Source organism: Leptodactylus fuscus, chromosome 6 (assembly GCF_031893055.1).
Source record: "Leptodactylus fuscus isolate aLepFus1 chromosome 6, aLepFus1.hap2, whole genome shotgun sequence".
NCBI classification, from domain to species: domain Eukaryota; kingdom Metazoa; phylum Chordata; class Amphibia; order Anura; family Leptodactylidae; genus Leptodactylus; species Leptodactylus fuscus.
The window spans coordinates 162823381-162847486 of record NC_134270.1 but is presented as its reverse complement, the minus strand read 5'-3'; the positions used below and the strand labels follow the sequence as shown (position 1 = coordinate 162847486).

Below are 24106 nucleotides of genomic sequence, written 5' to 3'. Positions count from 1 at the left end.
TTCAGTTTGATATATCTAATAACTGATGGACACAGTAATATTTCAGGATTGAAATGAGGTTTATTGTACTAACAGAAAATGCGCAATATGCATTAAACCAAAATTTGACCGGTGCAAAAGTATGGGCACCTCAACAGAAAAGTGACATTAATATTTAGTAGATCCTCCTTTTGCAAAGATAACAGCCTCTAGTCGCTTCCTGTAGCTTTTAATCAGTTCCTGGATCCTGGATAAAGGTATTTTGGACAAACAATTCAAGTTCAGTTAAGTTAGATGGTTGCTGAGCATGGACAGCCCGCTTCAAATCATCCCACAGATGTTCAATGATATTCAGGTCTGGGGACTGGGATGGCCATTCCAGAACATTGTAATTGTTCCTCTGCATGAATGCCTGAGGATTTGGAGCGGTGTTTTGGATCATTGTCTTGCTGAAATATCCATCCCCGGCGTAACTTCAACTTCGTCACTGATTCTTGAACATTATTCTCAAGAATCTGCTGATACTGAGTGGAATCCATGCGACTCTCAACTTTAACAAGATTCCCGATGCCGGCATTGGCCACACAGCCCCAAAGCATGATGGAACCTCCACCAAATTTTACAGTGGGTAGCATGTGTTTTTCTTGGAATGCTGTTTCTTTTTGGACGCCATGCATAACGCCTTTTTTTATAACCAAACAACTCAATTTTTGTTTCCAAAATGAAGCTGCCTTGTCCAAATGTGCTTTTTCATACCTCAGGCAACTCTATTTGTGGCGTACGTGCAGAAACGGCTTCTTTCTCATCACTCTCCCATACAGCTTCTATTTGTGCAAAGTGCGCTGTATAGTTGACCGATGCACAGTGACACCATCTGCAGCAAGATGATGCTGCAGCTCTTTGGAGGTGGTCTGTGGATTGTTAGGGGTGCCCAAACTTTTTCATAGGACTGTATGATCATTTTCGGGTGGTACCTGATTGCCTGAGTGAGTCTTCCAAATACCACTCACACTCAGGCACGGAAATTTCTCCAACGGTGTGCAGGGTTTAATGAAGCAGTCTTGGATGAAATGACCCAGATTACCACCATGCAAACAGAGGTTATTCTGAAAATTGTATTTTCGTCTAGCCTTGGCATCCAGCACCCTCATCCCCCCTATCCCTGCATAGATTCATCAGTGGCGGTGGTAGATGGGAAGACAGACTTCATATGAGAGAAAGAAGGACAAACAGAGAATTCAGAGTAATCAGGTCCTACTCTCTCCTTGCATCTGTCCCAGAGTCTCCAGTCAATGCAAACAGCTACGACCATGACTTTCTCTAAGTTAGGAGAATCTGGGTGACCTATCCAGACATTCTTAATGGAGTCATTAAGACCCTGTTTAAAAACGGCCCTCAAAGCTGACTCACCCCAACCTGCCATATTATTATGTTTTAGAAATTCAGAACAATACTCTTTGGAGGAGCGCCTGCCATGCCAGTTTGGTCTGGCTAAGCATAAATAACACCCAGGGGCCTAAAAAATGTAGCTAAATCGGTCCACTCCTCTGCCTCAGACCCAAGCCTGTGGATCACCTTTTTGGAGGGAAACAACACTCCTACCATTTGAGATTGCGACATATACAGTGTTGGCCAAAAGTATTGGCACCCCTGCAATCCTGTCAGATAATACTCATTTTCCTCCAGAAAATGATTGCAATCACAAATTCTTTGGTATTATTATCTTCATTTAATTTGTCTTCAATGGAAAACCACAAAAAGAATTGTCAAAAAGGCAAATTGGATATAATTCCACACCAAACATAAAAGGGGTGGACAAAAGTATTGGCACTGTTTGAAAAAGCATGTGATTCGTCTCTAATTTGTGTAATTAACAGCACCTGTTACTTACCTGAGGCACCTACCAGGTGGTGGCAATAACTAAATCACACTTGCAGCCAGTTGAAATGGATTAAAGTTGTCTCCACCTCTGTCCTGTGTCCTTGTGTGTACCACATTGAGCATGGAGAAAAGAAAGAAGACCAAAGAACTGTCTGAGGACTTGAGAAGCAAAATTGTGAGGAAGCATGAGCAATCTCAAGACTACAAGTCCATCTCCAAAAACCTGAATGTTCCTGTGTCTACCGTGCGCAGTGTCATCAAGAATTGTAAAGCCCATGGCACTGTGGCTAACCTCCCTAGATGTGGACAGAAAAGAAAAATTGATGAGAGATTTCAACGCAAGATTGTGCGGATGGTGGATAAAGAACCTCGACTAACATCCAAACAAGTTCCAGCTGCCCTGCAGTCCGAGGGTACAACAGTGTCACCCCATACTATCCGTCAGCGTCTGAATGAGAAGGGACTGTATGGTAGGAGACCCAGGAAGACCCCACTTCTTACCCAGAGACATAAAAAAGCCAGGCTGGAGTTTGCCAAAACTTACCTGAGAAAGCCAAACACGTTCTGGAAGAATGTTCTCTGGTCAGATGAGACAAAAGTAGGAAAAGGCATCAACATAGAGTTTACAGGAAAAAAAAAGAGGCCTTCAAAAAAAAGAACACGGACGGTCCCTACAGTTAGACATGGCAGAGGTTCCCTGATGTTTTGGGGTTGCTTTGCTGCCTCTGGCACTGGACTGCTTGACCGTGTGCATGGCATTATGAAGTCTGAAGACGACCAACAAATTTTGCAGCATAATGTAGGGCCCAGTGTGAGAAAGCTGGGTCTCCCTCAGAGGTCATGGGTCTTCAAGCAGGACAATGACTCAAAACACACTTCAGGTCAGCACTAGAAAATGGTGGTGAGAGAAAGCCCTGGAGACTTGTAAAGTGGCAGCAATGAGTCCAGCCCTGAATCCCATAGAACACCTGTGGGGAAGGAGAGATCTCACAATGGCAGTTTGGAGAAGGCCCCCTTCACATCTCAGGGGGGACCTGGAGCAGTTTGCCAAAGAAGAATGGTCTAAAATCCTAGCAGAGCCTTGTAAGAACCCGGAAGCAGTTGTTCGCAGTTATTTTGTCTAAAGGTTGTGCTACCAAGTATTAGGCTGAGGGTGCCAATACTTTCGTCCGGCCCATTTTTGGAGTTTTGTGCATAAAATGCTCACCGCCGCTCACGGCCGGACATCTTTCTCACCCATTCAAATGAATGGTTGAGAAAGACTCCTGCAGGTTTCCGTCTCCTGCTCTGTTTTATGCAGGAAACGGAAAACTGCATAACGGAGTGCCGGGCGCAGATGTGAACGAGCCCTAATGTGATAGAATTGCAAGGGTGCCAATACTTTTGGTCAACACTGTAAGGGTTAATCTAAAAATATAATCAATATAACTGCCAGAAAGTTTCAAATTTTCCTTGTTTCCCTGAAAAACAATCCGGGAGTAACATCTTAACCCTGGAATGGACAACACAGCAGAGGATGGTGCTGCAACGTCATCTTGGTTCGGGGAAAGGGTATGGACTTGGTTAGCTAGTTCAGACACCAGGTCTGACAAACCCTATAAATCTTTGCTGGTTGGCTATTCTGCTAGGGAATTGCCTGTTGAGCAATTCCCCAATGGCTACTACTGAAACCTGGAAGGAAGGGAATGACAGTGAGTCCTAAACTTGACCCAGCCTCTGTCCCTACTTACTTTCCTCAACTACCCTAGGCGGTAGAGGACAACTGGGCGACAGTCCCTTCTCTGGATAAGTGTTACACAGAATAGGGGAAAAAAAGCAACTCGGAAGAGGAGTCAGCAAGCTGAGGTTAAACCACAGGGACAAACAGTACCAAATCAAAATCCAAAGAGAAGTCAAAACCCAAAAAGCAGAGGTCAGTAATACAAAGCAAGAGCAAGGACAAGTGCATAGCAAGGCCAGTGTCAGAAGCTGTGTGTTTAAAATTGTGTTTTATTATCATGTGAAGATACTGTTTCAAGGATCTCCACTAGTGGCCGTTGTTCTCAAGTGTAATTTTTACTCCTACCACTGGAGGCTGCTGTTCCCTGGCTCTTGCCCACAATCAAGATGGTGAGTATTGTTTCATGACTGTGGCCATCTTGCTTCCTGTTTTAGGCCTTTATAAACCCAGAGAAAATTATGATCGACGATTGAGTATTGTGTTTATTCCCAATCCTTTAGCTGTGAGGTATATCTTGCTCAGATTACCTTGGCTCTGTCTCACTACCCTCTTGTGTACCGAACTTGACTCCGTCTCACTACCCGCTTGTGTACCAAACTTGGCTCTGTCTCATTACCCGCTTGTGTACCGAACTTGACTCCGTCTCACTACCCGCTTGTGTACCAAACTTGGCTCCGTCTCATTACCCGCTTGTGTACCGAACTTGGCTCCGTCTGACTGCCTGCTTGTGTACCGATCTTGGCTCTGTCTGATTACCCGCTTGTCTACCAACCCCTGGCCATCCAACGACCAAGTCTCCTACTCCACGTTCATCTGCCGTCCTTCCTGGCTATTGGATTCCAGCTGTATCACCAGTATCGCAACAGCCAGGGACACAATATCCAGCAACCATGTGTAGGTTGATAGGCTAACAATCACAAAGCACACAAAAGTAATGTAATGTCCCGGTACTGCTAGTCCAATTCCCTCTAATGCAGACCGAGATAGCATGGACATTTTCATATAAGGTAAATATTTTCCTCCCCCTTCATTCCTTCTATATATTTCTATTCTTCCAGAGCCAGCACACAGGGGGTCTATTAATGCGCCATCTTGTGGATGTTTTTGTGAACTGCACCTGCCTATACTTTGCCATTGTAATTTGAGTTGTAACTGTAAAGGGAGTGTCCATTATGATTAGCTGACCTCCAGGACCAATGAGGCTCCCTTGACTGGCCTGGAGGGAGAGTTGAGTGACCACCCTCTCTAGAGGGGGTTGGGGACGTTTTTGGCTGATGTCTTTTGTGTGGGGCTACAAGTGTAGACACAGCTGTGAGACAGAGCACATGGAGCATGGATAATGGCTTCCGACTATCAGGGTGCACCAAGCAGAGATGTCTTCTTCCCTGTCTTCAAGGCCCTTCTCAGAGAGCGTTTTCCTCTGAAGCTCTAATCTTACAAGTGCTGAAGTTGATGGACCTGGTTATCCATACATCTGGGACCCCCCACGTATATCTCTATCCAAGTAAGTCTTTGGGACAAATCTATATTTAAAGAAGCCCATAGCTAGTCTGGCAGAAATTGAGAATCTCCCGCTGCTAAGAAAAATTGTATTTGTTCTTCTACATACGTGTACCCAGTTTGTTGAGGACTAACCCCCTGGATACAGGCCATCTTTACAAGTATATACAAGTTAACTGCCAAGCAACCACTATCCAAAGCATTCTGCCCCATCCTCTGCTAATTGGACACTACCTGCAAAGATCGCTGTATTGTATGTGAAGAAGTCCTCCACATGTACATGTGCAGGGCCGCCATCAGGATTTTTGGGGCCCCATACAGCCTAAGTGTCTGGCCCCCCCCCCCCCCCGCCCCCCGCCATTTTAAAACGACCTTATTTTGCGACATACCAATTCTGTATCACATTTCCCTTTATTTAGCAGCATTACAAGGCTTAATCAGATTCTATTTGCAGGTAAAATCTACTATGTGTAGAGAGCCAGCACCATCTATAAGAGCCTCCTAATAAATCCTCAGGGCTTATTCACATTGCGTTTTTGGCCTCCCTTGCCGGGATACGTTGGTAACCAGTCAGAATCAGCTGTCAACTTATCCCTGCACAAAGAACTGGCCATTAAAAAAAAGGGGGGCCTGCAGTTCTCCGTGCAGGGATAAGTGGGGAGCTGATTGTGACTGGTTACCAACGTATCCCGGCAAGGGAGGCCAAAAACGCAACGTGAATACTCCTTTAAAGTGAAAGTCCCACCCCCAAACAGGCTGCTATGCTAGTAGTATAGCAGCCTACATCATTATTAATACAAAGCACACATAGCTTTGGAGCTATTGTGTGCTATGTAGTTCTCCAGCTAAAAACTTATATATTATATATTATTGCCCCAGCTTCCTCTTCGCAGTGCCGCAGGAAATTTAGCCCCACCCACTGTTATGTTGACTCCGACAACTCATTAATTTTTCATGTGCCCGCACACTGTATAATCCTCCTACAGTCACCTGTAAACTATATGTCCCCCCTCCGTCTCTCCCCCAGCTTCATATACACCCTTCATCTGCCTCCAGATTCATGTCCCCTCCATCTCTGCCCCAGATTAATGTCCCCCCAACTCTGCCCCCAGATTCATGTCCCCCACATCTCTGCCCCCAGATTCATGTCCCCCACATCTCTGCCCCCAGATTCATGTCCCCCCAACTCTGCCCCCAGATTCATGTCCCCCCTCCATCTCTGCTCCCAGATTCATGTCCCCTCCATCTCTGCCCCCAGATTCATGTCTCCACATCTCTGCCCCCAGATTCATGTCCCCCCAACTCTGCCCCCAGATTCATGTCCCCCCTCCATCTCTGCCCCCAGATTCATGTCCCCTCCATCTCTGCCCCCAGATTCATGTCCCTCCATCTCTGCCCCCAGATTCATGTCCCCCCAACTCTGCCCCCAGATTCATGTCCCCCCATCTCTGCCCCCAGATTCATGTCCCCCCCATCTCTGCCCCCAGATTCATGTCCCCATCTCTTCCCCCAGATTCATGTCCCCCCATCTCTGCCCCCAGATTCATGTCCCCCCAACTCTGCCCCCAGATTCATGTCCCCTCCATCTCTGCCCCCAGATTCATGTCCCCCCATCTCTACCCCCAGATTCATGTCCCCCCATCTCTGCCCCCAGATTCATGTGCCCCCCATCTCTGCCCCCAGATTCATGTCTCCACAGCTCTGCCCCCAGATTCATGCCCCCCATCTCTGCCCCCAGATTCATGCCCCCCATCTCTGCCCCCAGATTCATGCCCCCCATCTCTGCCCCCAGATTCATGCCCCCCATCTCTGCCCCCAGATTCATGTCCCCCCATCTCTGCCCCCAGATTCATGTCCCCACAGCTCTGCCCCCAGATTCATGTCCCCTCCATCTCTGCCCCCAGATTCATGTCTCCACAGCTCTGCCCCCAGATTCATGTCCCCACAGCTCTGCCCCCAGATTCATGCCCCCTCATCTCTGCCCCCAGATTCATGCCCCCTCATCTCTGCCCCCAGATTCATGCCCCCCATCTCTGCCCCCAGATTCATGCCCCCCATCTCTGCCCCCAGATTCATGTCCCCACAGCTCTGCCCCCAGATTCATGCCCCACATCTCTGCCCCCAGATTCATGTCCCCACAGCTCTGCCCCCAGATTCATGCCCCACATCTCTGCCCCCAGATTCATGTGCCCCCCATCTCTGCCCCGAGATTCATGCCCCCCATCTCTGCCCCCAGATTCATGTCCCTTCATCTCTGCCCCCAGTGTCATGCCGTCCTCTCCTTCATCTGCCCCCAGTTTCATGTTCCACATTAGACTTACCTTCTCCTTCGTTCCCCCGCTGCTCTCTCGGCGCCTCTCTCTCTTACTGGCGCACAGTTGTAGACGCGATGTGACGTCATCACATCGCGTCTACACTGCCGGGTAGCCGGCGGCAGCGCTGAAGCGAGGAGCTGACCTGTGTCAGCTCCTCTCTTCACTGCTGCCGCCGGTCTCGCTGACACATGTGCGGCTGAAGCGAGGAGCTGACCTGTGTCAGCTCCTCGCTTCAGCCGCATATGTGTCAGCGAGAGAGGCGGCAGCAGCGAAGAGAGGAGCTGACACAGGTCAGCTCCTTGCTTCAGCCGCGTATGTCTGCAACTCAGATCTGCGTCCTCTGGACGCAGATCTGAGTTGAAACAGCGGACATAGAATGACTGCTGCCGGCGCCAGGGGGCCCGGGCCCCCCCCATTTTTAAATTTGGCCGGGCCCCTGACGCCAGTAGCAGTAGTACTGGCCTATCGGCGGCCCTGTACATGTGTATTACTTTGTCCTGCTAGTAAAAAGAAAAGCAACGATTACCCCCGAAGCCTGGTTGTCTGTTGTCATTGTCAGATATCACGCAGGGGAGGGTAGTCGGGGACATCAAAAAGGGAAATTTTGTGCACATTCGGGACCCAGGGACTCCCTGCAAGCCGGCCACATCTGATATATTACCGTGATACTAGCCCTGGCCCTCCTGAGTGTTGCAGTAACCGTAAGTATGGCAACACAAAATGACCACAGTCCAGGAGCAGGTAATCATGAGCGGACACGCCTACTGTGCGGACATAACAAGTAAGAAGCGGTTCCATACTTATGCCTGGTGTCTGGTTTGTGCTTTCCGTCGGATTTCTGTCTTCAGCCCCAAGAAACTGGACAGGAGACAGAAACCTGGCAGTCAACTTTGAAAGACAGCCCGTGTCCGCCTGCGGCCTGTCCGCAGGAAAACAGTTGTTTTTTTTAAGCCAGACACAAAATCGGACTTGCAGGACTTTGTGTCCAGTTAAAAAAAAGGTTCCCCGTGGACAGGCCACAGGCAGACATGAGCAGTCACCTTTACAAATTCATTCAAGTGAATGGGTTTTAAAACTGACCACCGGGTTTCTGTCCCCTGTCCAGTTTTGCCAGGGCTGAAGACGGAAACCCAAAGGAATGCACAAACTGGTCGCAAGTGTGAACCGCCCCTAAGAGAAAATGGTAGAGGGGCTTCACAAACCCCTGAGAGGAAGTCCAAAGCATATAGTATGTGTAATTCTTTAGCCCTTCCCGCATTCACAGCATTTTTTTATTTTCGTTTTTGACTCCCCCCCCCCTTTCCAAACCCCATAACTTTTTTATTTCTCCACTTTCAGAGCCATATGAGGTCTTAATGTTTGCGGGACAAATTGTTCTTCAAGTTGCCACCATTAATAATTCTGTACAATGTACTGGGAAGCTGGAAAAAAAATCAGAATGGGGGGGATTTGAAGAAAAAGTGTATTTGTGCAACTGTGTTACGGGCCTCGTTTTTATGGCATTCACTGTGCGGCCAAAATAACATGTCACCTGTATTCTATGTTTCGGTACGATTCCAAATTTATATGGTTTTATCTACATTTTAACCTCTTAACAAAAATTCAAAGATATGGTAAAAAAATTTTTTAAAGAAAAGTCGCCATATTCTGACAACCGTAACTTTTTCATACTTCCCTGTGTGGTGATGTATAGGGCGTCTTTTTTTGTGAGGCCGGGTGTACTTTTCATTTATACAATTTTGGAGAATGTCTATTGCTTTAATCACTTTTTGTTCAAATTTTTATCAGAGGCAAAACAGTAAAAAAAAACGGCGGTTTGGCACTTTTGACTTTTTTTCCTGCTACGGCGTTTACCATGCGGGAAAAATATTTTTATAGATTTGTAGACTGATGATAGGCTTTAGCACTGGGTGTCTACTGTACAAAACATGAGGAAGATAATTCATTTTTATGGCCACTGATATGTGAACCTTTAACTCTTTTTACCACTATTTCCTTACTGCTTTGTCTGTTAATATAATAGACATTATATATGTCCCATAGATTCTCCTGTCCATGTATACTTTCTACAACATAATATACTTTTATGACACTAGCCTCACACAATGATTAAACAAAATTAAAATTACAGTGTTGGGTTCAAACTTATGTCGTGCTCTCTGCCTTTTATATCTGCCGTTGAACCCATCGATGAAGAGCCCGCCCACTAAAACAGTGCTTACCTGAGGACTCCATAGAGTATAATGGAGTCAGCCGGGTGTCCACCGGGTTTCCTCTGGTTTTATACTTCATGCAGGACTTTTCTCCACCGATTTTCTGCAGAATCTGTGACAAAGTCTCTTATGGAGACTCCAACGCAGATGTGAACAAAGCCTTACAATATCAAAATCTGATATTGGTAGTCAACAAATGCTGCAAAACATACTGTTGGCTGCAAAGTTTGTAACTTCCATATTCCCTGCATATTTCCGCATACTATAGTAGTGCCGCTAAATCCTTCCCCAGATTAATAGTCCCTCTCTCCTCTCACATTATGCTTAGCATCACGTGCACGATATATTCAATATATTTTATTTGCATTACCATTTCAATATCCCACACATGTCCCCTGATCCTATTTCTCAGTTCTCCAGATATCATTCTATTGCAAATTTCTGGTCAGGAACAAGTGTAGTAATGCACAATGTGTCTTGTAGATCAAGTAATATGACACTTAAAGGCAATGTGTCGCCAGAAAGTTATCTATTTATCTACATGCATTGAGACATTGCACACAGAGCAGTCAGATTTATTTATTTTGCTTACTTATATAGTGCCATCATATTCTGCAGCGCTTTACAGACATTTTAGACATTTTCCCAAGTAGGACTCACAATCTACATGTCAGGACCTGAGTACTTTAATAAAATTTGTGTGTTTTCTGGTGGGGTTTGAGCTGTGTGTTCTGTGGCTCTCTGGTGGTTTTCTTGCCACTAGGCTATTGATTTGGATGTTCAGTATCTGCCTTCAGTGTACACTTGAGGTTTCTTTGATTTGAGCCTCAGGTGTTTGTCATACTCATCAACCTATCAGATTTTTCCGGGGTCTGTATAAGGCAGAGGGCTGGCTTCAGTCTTTGCCGGTTTTCATTGTTACCAACCTGAATTCGTGGCTCAGTTAGGAGGAGTTACTTGTGGAAGTTGCACAGTTAAGGAACTGATTTGGAATACTCCTGTTGTGTGTTTATGTTGTGCTGCGTGTTTGTTTCCCAGCACATCCCGTCCTAGTTGTTTCTGTTTTCAGCTGCACCTGTTCTTCGCTAGGGGTGACCACCTTTAGTATCTCCAGTCCCTAGCCTCTTTCAACTCTCTCCCTACCTATCCATTAGGTCTTTGTGTTTAGAGAGCTAGAAGTTGTTGGGCCCAGGCTTAGCCCAACATAGCCCTAAGAGTATTCTACGCTATGTTTTATAGATAGGAGCCCTAAGAATATTCTACATGTTTTATAGATAAGTTCCTAGGAAACCTGACAGTGTTCTACATTATGTTTTATAGATAGACTAGCAGTACCCGCGACTTCGTCCACGCTGCCCCTAGTCCCTACGTAAGATGTACAGTATGTGTTTCACAGTATGTAATGAGTCTTTAATGTGTTCTAGGGAAAGTGGTGTTTTTTTGGTTGGAGGTTGTTATTTTTCTTCATTTTTGTGAAAATTTTGTTTGTGCATTTATTGCAGTCTGTAGGGGTCTGGAACCCCAGGGTGTGTAATTCGTAATGCGATGCATTACATTACAATGGTAATGCATTGTAATGCATTGCATAATAGCGGGGCTTCAATTGCAGGCCACGTAGCATAGCCTGGAATAGAAGTGCCGGTTTTATGCCATGCATTGCAGAATACTGGGGCTCCAATTGCAGGCTACATAGCATAGGGTGCAATAGATGCGCTGGTTTTATGCAGTGCATAGGCAGCAATAGCACCGAGGGTTTTATGCTATGCTTTGCATAATGGTGGCTGCAATGATGTTCCACATTAAACGCCGGCACTGCTATGTGCGTTTTCCGCACCGGCACCCGGATCAAGCTCCGGGGCCGGTGTGACGTTGCTATGGCAGCCGGGAGCCGTGATCAGGGTCCCCGGCATGTGGGTCTTTCGCTCCTACTGCAGCCTATGCTACATAGCCTGCAGTAGAAGCGCTGGTGTTATGCTATGCTATACCAGTGCTTCTATTGCAGGTTACGTAGCCTAGGCTGCAGTAGGAACAAAAGACCGACAAGCCGGGGACCCTGCGCAAGGCTCCCAGCTGCCATAGGAACCTGACGCCGGCCGGGTGCCGACACGGAGAAGGAATATAGCAGAGAAGGAGCATCGGAGCGCCCACGCGCGGGCGCTTAAATTGCAGGCTACGTAGCATAGGGTGCATTGCATAATACCGGCACTGCTATTGCAAGTGACATAGCATAGGGTGCAATAGAAGCGCCTGTGTTATGCAATGCATAGGGTGCAATAGCACCGTGAGTCTTATGCTATGCTTTGCATAATGGTGGGTACAATGATGTTCCACATTAACCCTTGCAGCGACTCAGTCACAGCTGACTGAGACGGCATTTCGCCACTGGCTCTGCTATGTTCGTTTTCCGAGCCGGCACCTGAACCAAGCTCCGGGGCCGGCGTCACGTTGCTATGGCAGCCGGGAGTCATGTGCAGGGTCCCCAGGCTGTCGATCTTTCGCTCCTACTGCAGCCTATGCCACATAGCCTGCAGTAGAAAGGCCGGTTTTATGCTATGGGTTACCAGCGCTTCTATTGCAGGTTACGTAGCCTAGGCTGCAGTAGGAGCAAAAGATCGACAGGCCGGGGACCCTGTGCAAGGCTCCCGGCAGCCATAGGAACGTGACACCGGCCCCAGAGCTTGGTCCGGGTGCCGATGCGGAGAAGGAACATAGCGGAGAAGGAGCAGCGCAGCGCCCACGCGCTGGCAGAGGACATCAGGTCAGCTGTGACTGTGGCGGCATTAGTGTTAATGAAGACGATTGTTGCGCAACATCTGCCGGTCCTGTGTAGCCGGCCGGCATGCCGGCAGTGTGTAGGCGGCCTGGGATGGCAGCGGCGGCGGGAGCATGCGGGCTGCCGCCATGTTGACTACGGTCTCCCCGGTCAATCGCCCCGCCCACACTTCACCGGCAACATATGGTGCCACAGCGCTGGCTCCATAGCCCGCCCACACCCTGCCATGCACCAATAGGAGGTGCGTGGAAAGACCTGGGCTGGCGTAATGCCAGCTCCTACAGCAGAGCCGGAGAGAACTTTTGAGGGTTGCGGTGGCGATTTGGGGTGAGTGACTGTTAAATATTATGTTTACAATATTCTCTAGCAGACATGGGGTTAACACTGTACTGACATCATATACTGCTATATTCTGGTACATGGGTGCGGTTAGAGTACACCATAGTAGAAATCTCCTTAGTAGCAAGATGGAAGGTAACACCCCCTCTCATGAATATAAATTAGTGACAAATACACATGTCTAGGTCTGTCTTTGGGGAAGACCAGGAGGTCTGTCTTTGGGAACACCAGGGTGGGTGGTCCAGGCAGATGGACATCCATGGACGTCGTAACCAGCCCAAGTCCACCAACCAGATGACAAGCATGAACCAAGCTGTAACTACAAGATGTCCAGATGATTTAACTTCTCTGAAGATGTAAGCTATTGACATTGACTGATATTTGTGTTATTTGGACATTTTCCCTGTTCCTGTGTTTTCCTTCAAGATGTTTAATTAAACTCTACATTTTTATAACAAGCTGACTCCTTCCTATCGTGGATAAGGCCTACAACACGTGACACAACTATCTGCCCCAACTTCAAGGATATTTAACAGTGTCCCACATTTAGAGTAGCCTATTGCACCTGTGTGTGTGTGAAATTTGAATGAAATCCATTCAGCCATTTGGCTGTGATTGAGTAACAAACATCCAAACACACAAACCCACAAACATCCAAACTCACAAACTTTCACATTTATAATATTAATAGGATTCCTAGGAGCCCTGACAGTGTTATACACTATGTTTTATAGATAGGTTCCTAGGAGTCCTGACAGTGTTCTACACTATGTTTTATAGATAGGTTCCTAGGAGTCCTGACAGTATTCTACACTATGTTTTATAGATAGGTTCCTAGGAGCCCTGACAGTGTTATACACTATGTATTATAGATAGGTTCCTAGGAGCCCTGACAGTGTTCTACGCTATGTTTTATAGATAGGTTCCTAGGAGCCCTGACAGTGTTATACACTGTTTTATAGATAGGTTCCTAGGATTCCTGACCATGTTCTACGCTATGTTTTATATATAGGTTCCTAGGAGCCCTGACAGTGTTATACACTATGTTTTATAGATAGGTTCCTAGGAGTCCTGACAGTGTTCTACACTATGTTTTATAGATAGGTTCCTAGGAGTCCTGACAGTATTCTACACTATGTTTTATAGATAGGTTCCTAGGAGCCCTGACAGTGTTATACACTATGTATTATAGATAGGTTCCTAGGAGCCCTGACAGTGTTCTACGCTATGTTTTATAGATAGGTTCCTAGGAGCCCTGACAGTGTCATACACTATGTTTTATAGATAGGTTCCTAGGAGCCCTGACAGTGTTCTACGCTATGTTTTATATATAGGTTCCTAGGACCCCTGACAGTGTTATACGCTATGTTTTATAGATAGGTTCCTAGGAGCCCTGACAGTGTTCTACACTATGTTTTATAGATAGGTTCCTAGGAGTTGTTAGGATTGCACAGTAACTGCAGCCATGATATTGGCGTCGCTGTCTGTTCCTCTGCACAATCCAGGGTTGCAAGGGTTAATCTGCCTTGCAACAGCCGGGTGTGGTCGACTGGTTGATCGACATAGGTGTCGACCAATGGACGCTCGGATTGGGCAGCTTGCCTATATAAGGGGGCTGGTCTGGACGCCCGGCGCTCTAAGATCAAATTCCAAACCAAATCCTAATCTGATACCTGAAAGGTTGTGTGTGTGTGTGTGTGTGTGTGTGTGTGTGCGTGCGTGCGCGCGCGCTTGGGTTCCAGCCAGAATATTATTAGTTGGCCCTAGTTAGTAAAAGATCCCCAGAGACAGCAATGCCATTTATAGTTGGGCAGCATGCTGCCTTGTGTGTGTGAGTTTGTCAGTCAGTATTCACACTGACCAGTTGTTAGGCTGTAGCTGCATTGGGGGTTGGGGGGCTGGAAGCACACAGGGTTTGTTGGTCTCTGGATAGTCCAGGAGTGCTGGTTAGCCAGTGTTTATTTGTAGCGGCTGCGCTGACTACACAGGACTTTGTAAATGATAACAGCGCGCACCTGGTCCTTTATTTAGCTGGCAGTGACTTTAACTGTCAGACAGTGTTCACACCAGGTTTTTAGCAGTCAGTTGCCCAGAGGGCTCCGCAGGGTTTTTCAGTTGTTTAGGTTTTTTTTAATAAATCCTGCTGACCATAACAGGAGCCCTGACAGTGTTATGCACTATGTATTATAGATAGGTTCCTAGGAGCCCTGACAGTGTTATACACTATGTTTTATAGATAGGTTCCTAGGAGCCCTGACAGTGTTATACACTATGTTTTATATATAGGTTCCTAGGATTCCTGACAGTGTTCTACGCTGTTTTATATATAGGTTCCTAGGATTCCTGACAGTGTTCTACGCTGTTTTATATATAGGTTCCTAGGAGCCATAAGAATATTCTACACGTTTTATAGATAGGTTCTTAGGATTCCTGACAGTGTTCTACACTTTGTTTTATATATAGGTTCCTATGAGCCCCAAAATAAATGTTGACCTTGAGTCATCAGTCATCCAAACCTGAAACAAACTGAATCGTACGAGGTTCACCCATCTGTAAATACGACCAATATTTCCCAACAGTACACAACAGTTTTTGTCAGCTGAAATTGGTAAAATTGGCCACAAAGCTATAATTATTAGCCACAATAAAGCTACAGTACTTGTTGTACTGGTGGCATGTCCATGTACTAAGGAGGAATACTTTGTAATTTTATTTCATGTGTTGTGTGTATTACTTAATCCTTATGTGATATTTTTTACTTTATGTGTTATTTTACACATGTATCACTTTTCTACCATGTTCATGTTTTAGGCGTTTATTTCAAAACAATATTTTTAATTTTTATTAAGAATTTTGAATCTGAATTTCTTCAGGTACTTTGTTTGTTACTCTCTAACTTTGATTTGCCTTTTGAAAGATAAATAATTGGACAAAATTTTGAGGTTTTTCTAGTGAATAGATTTTAATCCTATTTGAGGCACTTCATCTTGTGCAAGCAATGTCAGACCCAATCATTAGTATAATAGTGAATCAATTCAAGTCAGATGTTTTATATTAACATACATAAATGCTGAAGCAATTGAGAAATGCAGAAAAACCACATAGGATTACATAAACTAGCATGTCAAACACATTAAAGGAAACAATAGGAGTGGATCATGTTAAGAGCAGTATGATTGTAATCTCTGTAGATCTGAAGTTGGCTATATTCATCTCTATCTTAATATATTTAATTGATACATTTTTATAATAAAAAAGCTAACATATTCTGCACTCTACAAAAACTGTCATCACTGACGTGGCTACTTGTCCTCTTTAGGATTCACAATCTAAATTCTAAGTTAAACTATCCGTATATATATATATATATATATATATATATATATATATATATATATATATATATATCAAGAGGAACATATGCAAACACAGGGAGATCATATAAATACTATATAGATGTTGTCTTCTTTCGGATTAGAACCCAGGAGTCACCATGCTGCCCAACTTCAATTGCTAAAATCTCCAAAACAAAAAAAAATGTATGCTTGGTGAGATCAACTGATTTTATTGATGTAACTTTCTTTCACTCAGAGAAATAATAAAAAAAAAAAAATACTGCAGGGGCTTCATGCAAACAGGATAACTAGACACCATAAAATCTCTTTAAGAATATTTGCGGTATAGATTTCTTTAGCTAGCTTTCGGCCCTTCTGTCAGCTGCTAATTTATATTAAATGTTTTCTGTAAGCTGGAAAGAGCGTGCTCTTGTGTAATTAGTTTCCAGTTTTCAGGCAGATCAGCTGGTTTGGCTTCAAAGTCTTCAGCAAATTTTTCATTAAACTGGGCAAAAATGAATTTCCAATAATCTGAGAACTCGAGGCTTGGGTCAGGTTGGATGGCCCAGTCTGGATAGTAAGTGCGATATTCCTTATATGGATGATATTGCCAATCAGTTTCAGGGGTACTGAAAGTCATGTCAGACACAACAGATGTAGTACAAATGTAATGGGTTAACATGTTACTTTTTGAATCTCTCCATCTTCCCAAACCATCAGGTCTGTGGATAGATGCAAAGTGCTCCTTATGGTCACTACCTCCAGCCTCACAGGGGACTTTACAGAATGGACATTGATGTCCACATCCAAGTACCTTCCTGAACAACTCATCTTCAGGATGCAGTGTCAAGTTGGACAGCAAAGACTCAATAGTCATGGACTCCAGAGTTGATAAGATTTGTTTCTCAGTGTCTTCAAGGCATTGTTCAATATCAGCAGCAAACTGCTCAACTTTTACCATGTTATGGAAAGTGATCACATTCATCTCTGTCTTTGGAATAACCAATTCTGCTTTCAGCATCTCACAGAACTGATTTAAGAAATCTTGAACAGTGTTAGACTGAAGACAGCGGCCATCCTTTAGTACGAGTTTAAGCTCCCGAACAATGTATGTAAGAAGACTTTCTTCCAAAGGCTGCAAATGTGATGGACTCCTGTATGTATCTGTAATATAACTTAAGATCCATTTTTTGGAGAACTGTTCATAATGATCAATATATTCTACATATTGTTTCAATGACTTTTCTCTGAGTAGTTTCTCCAAAACAGTGTATTGGAAGTAACTTCTGCTACTAAAGGTTGGATTGTCAGAATTGTCCAGAATATCATCCACGATTCTCTTCCCAAGATGTGTAAATATATACTGAGTTAATGCTGGTCTGAGGCAGAGATCACAGAAGCGTCTGGCTCTGGTCTGACATTCATCTTTTTTTTTGAAAATACTGAGAAATGTGGTCAAATATTGAGGTTTTAACTTTTCCAGACATAGCGGTGGGTCATTGTTTTGAATGAAACGATCATGCAAACCCTGAAACTCTTTAGATGCTTTTCCAAATATGAAGAGTTTGATGTCCAACTCAAACAGCGATGTGTAATGGAGATTTTTTGCATGCTTGCTTTGAAATTTCGCATTTATCATGTGCAATAACTCCTTACAATATGCATCAGAATAATCTTCAGACGTCCTCACCTTTGTTTTGACGTATTCCTCACACATATAAACCAGTGAATCTGCAAAATTTTCTATCACATCGGTAAGATCTTTACGTGCAAAAGTAAAAGAAAACTTTTGAACTATTGAAGTATCAATGTAACTTATGTCAATTCTGAACTTTTTTTCCTGATTATTCTGTAAATGTTTCACTTTGATTAAATGTTCATTGATATGAGGGCCTCTCCTGCTCATGTCATTCTTCAGTTGTTGTAGGATGGATTGTCCAACATTGCGCCTCTTCAATGATTCGATGTGCAATTCCGACAAGGTATTTTGCCACATCCATTCAAACTCTTGTTTGATCTCCTGTTCACTCGGTTCACGATTTTGATGTTTGCAGTTTTCCAGAAGATTGGTTATTTTTTCTTCTATGAGCGCCTGGGCTTTATTCTGAACATTCTGAATCTCCATCTTTCCTTTCTGAATGGAAACTGTCTCATCATATTTGTTAAGAGCGTTTCTTCCAAGTTCCTTTCCCAGATGTTTTATGTCTCTTTTGAACTCTTCCCTGTACTTTTCGATAAGATTAACATCTTCTGAATTATCAAAATGCCCTTCTAATAATGCAATCATTTTGGTTTCTTCTTCCAGTAGAATATTCTGGAGCTCATTCTTGTTCCCATCATGTACTTCCGTGAACTGATTTTTAATACGATTTTCCATGCTGATGGACCAGTCGTGAATTCTCTTAAAGAAATCCCATTCCCAGTTGGAGTACTCTCTGACCAATTTATTGTAAGCTTTGGCCACCAGACTGTTTCTGAAACTATAGATGAATGTCTCATGTTTCACAGCTCTCCACAAACTTTCTATCCAGGCTATAAATTCAGAAACGTTAGATGGTTTTTTCTGAGTCTTCTGGATTTTCATGAATTCAAACAAATATTTTTTAAGTTCAAAAATGTTTGCGCTGTAGCCAAGATTTACTGGTCCCATTGGTGGATCCCCCTGCCATAGTCCCGGAATGTACCAGTTGTGTTTCTCAAGATCGTAATCCATCACATGACTGAAAGATGTGATACCATTTTTCTTTTCCATTTTTGCTGCAATTTTTGTCATTTCATTCAACTGCTCCAGAAGGTTCTTCCTGTCTCTCAGATTTTTCTCATAAGCTGACACATCACTCACATTCTGATGGACAAATTGACAGCTCGGTTTCTTTCCAACTTCCTTCATTCTTAGAAATGCATGGACCACTATCTGTAAAATATCTTTCATTTCCACTGTATTTTCCATGGCCATGTTGACTATGGTGATGTCACTCAGCCCAACCACTAGTGTGGCCAATTCATTGTCATGTTCATAACTCTCATCAAGAGAAGCCAATTCTGGAGCTTTTAACCCTTCAGTGTCCACCACCAGAATAAAATGACAGTCCAGTTCTTTGTGTAAACTTTCTTCCAGTTTAATAAGGGTCATGAAGGCTCCTCGTGTGCATCGTCCACTGGCCACAGGGAACTGTAGACCAAACATGGTGTTGAGAAGAGTGGACTTCCCCGTACTCTGCACTCCCAACACAGTTATCACTCTCATCCTACATTGTCTTCCAGTCTTCTTATCCAGCTCAGTCAGGACATCAGTTATCCAGTGTGAGGGGATGTTGGAGGCATCTCCATCAATCAACTCCAATGGGAACCCATTTAATAGAAGGTCTGCAGCTATTCCTGGTAGATTAGAAAATTTCTTCTGAGACTGTTTTACCATATTTTGTTTGACCATGGAACATTCAGCCTCATAAAATTGTCCCAGCTCACGTAAGAAATGTTCAATTCCTAAAGAACTGTCGGAAATCTTTTGATCTAGTTCCTTGAGTTCCTTCAAACTGTAGGATTTACTGTTTATTTTCTCCTTGTATTTAGCTTGTAGAGCGGAGAGATTTTTTCGAGCAATTGCATCAAGCTTTAGTTTCATCCATTTTAGGAAATAATGTTTTTCTTCTTGTGACCCATGTGTCATGATGTCAATGAAGAGTTTTATACCTCTCGGTATTTGCTGCTGATACTGTTCTTTATGAAGTGCATTTTGCTTTCCCACCAGTTCATCCAGATATTTTTCTGGATCTTTGTTTCCTTGATTTTTCATTCTGCAGCATTCTTTTTGTAATTTAGACAAATCCTTCCAGAGCTCTCGTTGTAATTTCATTGTCTTCTTCTTATAATCTGCTATGTCCTGGATTTCTTTGAGGATGATGCTTGCATTTTCACTGGCTTTCTGGCATTCTGCTGAATTTTCATCTATAACAAAAGGAAATTTTGAGATGTCTTTACAAATATCCAACAATTTTACACTTTTATGATTATTGTTTAAAATTTCTGCAATCTTCTTTTGGATTTTTTTGGTCATAGTAGCTTCATTTTCATCTTTATTCTTCACAATAAGACATGAAGTATCGCTCTTTAGTGAAGGTAAAAGATCCTTTAGAAACATTGCCGTCTCTTTGCTGATATCCCGTTTGGGAGCTGGTGTTACAACGAAGTAAAACTTGGTGTCTCGGATACTGCACTTTGACAGCAGTTGGAATTCTCTTTCACAAATATCCTCAATAAAGATGAACATGGCTGAGGAGACGTGGCTCAAGAACAGGAATTCTTCCCAGTTGGACTCCAGGTCTCCACGTAGGTTGGTCACTGCAATGGGCTCAGGAAAAATATCAGATTTACCAGATGGAAAGTACCAGGACATTTCAACAAGTCCATTGGATATTCTCCTTTTTTGGTTTCCTCCCTCCACATTGTCATGTATGAAAAAGCTGTGATACTGTTGTTCTGGATTGAGAATTTGGTTCAGGGTTTTAGATTTCGATAATTTGCTTTTCCCAAGTCTGACAAAGGATAACAATGGCATTGCAATGTTCACCACATTGTCTTCCATGAACCCCTTACTCTCTGCTAATGACTCAGGTCTCCATTTCTTCACAATGTCTCTCAATGCCCAAAGCATGAGGGTACCATTAGGACCATGACCAGGGGGCAGCAGCAGAGGAACGGCAAACTGGCACATAGACATCTTTGTTGTAATCTCTTGTTGAAGAAAGCTATCTGAGCAATGAAGAAGAACACAGATAATATCAAGTGGGTTAATAGAATGAGTCTCTACTGTCTCCGTCATGTTTAACATAGCAAATAGATCAATTTCTGCAGTGTCTGCCGATTCTGAATTAGGGACATCGACTAAAGTGTTTCTGGCAGTAATATTGAGAGACATGATCTTTCTCAGGGCACACCAGCCTATTTCTTCTATTTTTTGAGGACTGAAGTTTTTTAGAGATTCTGGTCCGATGCTCAGGACATCTTTCAATTTCAGTTTGGAAGTTACTAAATTTTCCATGTTCAGCTCCCTTATAAGGTCACCAAAAGCCTTTCGTCTCCCTGAAGGAAAAATAAATTGGATAAATGAGTAAATATTAAAAATATCGACAGTAATACAATGATTAGAAAGCAGGAGCACAACAACAATGTTAGATACTAAGGTTTATAAGGTTGCATGTGTTATTATGGAGTGTTACAGTTCAGATTTTTAACTTCAAAGCCTAAAGTAACAAACACTATAAGTCACCATTCAGCCGGGACCCAACAGCAAGTCTCTGTATGAGTCCATGATGTTCCTGGGCTTTAGCCCACATGTGAACGATGATCCCGTTGTCTGGCTCTTGTAAAGGTGGACTGTCACGAAAGATCAGGGACCCGAATAGAGACTTTCTACTGGATCCCTGGCCAAAAGGAGAGGTGAGCTATAGTGTTTGACATTTTAACCTCTTCTAGCCAGTGACATTTTTCAATTTTCATTTTTGACTCCCCGCCTTCAACACCCCATAACATTTTTTATTTTTATTTTTCCATTCACAAAGCCATATGATGGATTAATGTTTGTGCAATAAATTGTTCTTCATAATGGTACCATTTATTACTCTGTACAATGTACTGGAAAAAAAATTCTGAATGGAGTGGAATTGGAGAAAAAGTGCACTTGTGTGACCTTCTTACAGGCTTCATTTTTACGGCATTCACGGTGCATCCAAAATGACGTAATCTGTATTCTCTGTTTCATTATAATTCCAGGGATACCAAATTTAGGTGTAAACTGAATTTTATTGAAATTTTCAAAATAGAGAAACAGAATCACAAAGCATTACAAAATGGCAAAAGCAAAACAGTGCCCAGGACGGGCTAAACAGGAGGCACACGTGCCAGCAGTATGTATGTCAAAACAAGTCAAAAGGAGCATCAGCAGACACAGCACGGACCCAAGAATAATGCCAAAACAACACAGAACTAGGGGAGGACAAAACACCACGAGGACAGGAGACAAAAGGGGGGAGAGGAAAACAACAACCAACATAGAAGTGAAGAGCAGGGTAAGAAAGGAAAGAGAAGGAGGACGAAAAACGCCCATGAACTCCAAAAAGGTAAACACCAGAAGAAAGATTAAGGGAAAAGTGAAGAGAACTCAGTCGAATCCTGAAACGCGATCCACGGCCGCCAGAGGGTCTCGAATTTAGATGAATCCACCAGATCCTCCGCTACAATTGCTTCCATCCTCCTAATGAGAAGGAATTCCTGGAGCCATTCCAACAAGGATGGAACCACCGGACTGCGCCAATGGCGTGGAATGACGTATCAGGTCACCCTTGACCCTAGAAATCTTACCAGGGATAAGAGAGAGAAGAGCCAGTTGAGGGGAAGGGGACACAGAGGGATACTAAATTTATATAGTTTATTTACATTTTAACCCCTTAACAAAAATCAAAAACTTTGCAAAATCTGGCGGGACCAGATGTACTTTTTTATTTATGCCATTTTGGGGGATGTCTATTGCTTTGATTACTTTTTATTCAAATTTTTATCAAAGGTGAAATAGCGATAAAAAGGTGAGTCACCACTTGATTTTTTTTTATTGTAATACAGCAGAAATCCGGTGGCTTTGGCAGCCGCCATGTTTAAATACTTGATCTCACTTTCATCCCACATATTCAGACACTTGCACACTCTAGTCACCTGCACCTCAAAAACATCTCTAGAATCCACCCTTTTTTCACTGTGGAAACATCAAAACCCCTAATTGTCGCCCCGATTCTTTCCCGTCTTCACTATTACAATTCTATTCTCATTGTTCTTTCTCTTACTAAACTCTACCCTCTACAATCTGTCCTTAATGCAACCCCCAGACTCCACTTTCTGTCTACTTTGTGTCAGTCACTGCACTGGTTGCCTGACCACTGCAAAATACAATGTAAACTTATTCCACTCACCGACAAATCCCTCCCTACACTGACCTCCCTCATCACTGTCTACACCCTAATTATCCTCTCTTTTGCCAATGAACTTAGACTTGTATCCTCTGTTATCTGAACATTCCACTCCTGTCTCTAAGACTTTTCTTGAGCTGCTACCCCAGACAATCAGATTAATACCTAACTACAGCAGCTTCAAAACTGCCCGAAATCCCTAACCACAGTCTGCTACTGTTATCTTTCCTATAGTACATTCCCCACTAACCTCATGGGGCAGACACTAGAACTTTTTTTCATGTTATGGAATTCCTGATGTCTCCAACTTAAAATGATTTATTCAAGCTCATCTTTGCTCAAGTGTAAGTCTACAAGAATGTTAGCCAAAGACCTCCTCATCGTCCTCCTAGAATACTGCAATATCCTTCTGCATGATGTTCTATTTAATACTCTTGTTCTCATACAACCCAGCCCCAACTCTTCTACTCAATTGATCCACCTCCCACTTTGCCAGTCTCTTAGCTCGCTTCCTATTCCCCCTCCCCTTCCCCAACATCTACTGCACCCAAAAACTCCGTCCATTTTAATTTTTGAAATTTCCCAGTAGCTGCTGCATTTCCCCCCCCCCCCCCCTTGGCTTATACTCGAGTCAATAAATTTTCCCAGTTTTTTGTGGTAAAATTAGGGGCCTCGGCTTATATTCGGGTCGGCTTATACTCGAGTATATACGGTATCCCATTTTCTTTTTTCTGTTATTGTGTCGGGAGTGATTGGTGACCATTTTTGTCACCAGAATTTTATCTCATCTTATTTTTAGGCTGAGGCCCCACATTGCGGAAACGCAGGTTGTTGCAGGTTTTTTAAAAAACACAGAAAAATCTGTAGCAAAAAAAAGCTAAGTTTTCACAATGTGGGCCCTCAGCCTTAAAAGATCTTGTTACATGCCCTTTGGGTCTCAGAGTAACCCTCAAGGTGAGCTGGTTTACTGGCAGCTATCATAGCAATAATGCACAAATGTATTAACATGCATAGATGGAGGGTGAAAAAAGGCTTAAAGAGATAAGGGGTGCTTCCCAAGCTAAGTGCTCCCCTGGGGACTCTTCAGACCCC

The 24106-nt window shown here is 43.6% G+C and overlaps 1 protein-coding gene across 1 annotated transcript; it reads right to left on the bottom strand.

Moving 5' to 3' along the window:
* Window positions 1–16440: 16440 nt before the first annotated feature.
* On the bottom strand, window positions 16441–21129 carry LOC142209797 (up-regulator of cell proliferation-like). The gene has a single exon (XM_075278841.1). The coding sequence runs from the start codon at window positions 21094–21096 to the stop codon at window positions 16441–16443; it is 4656 nt and encodes a 1551-aa protein (XP_075134942.1). The 5' UTR covers window positions 21097–21129.
* Between the last annotated feature and the right edge of the window lie 2977 nt (window positions 21130–24106).

Coding starts and splice junctions, on each gene's coding strand:
- LOC142209797 (XM_075278841.1), bottom strand. CDS start 21,096: ATGGAAAATTTAGTAACTTCCAAACTGAAATTGAAAGATGTCCTGAGC.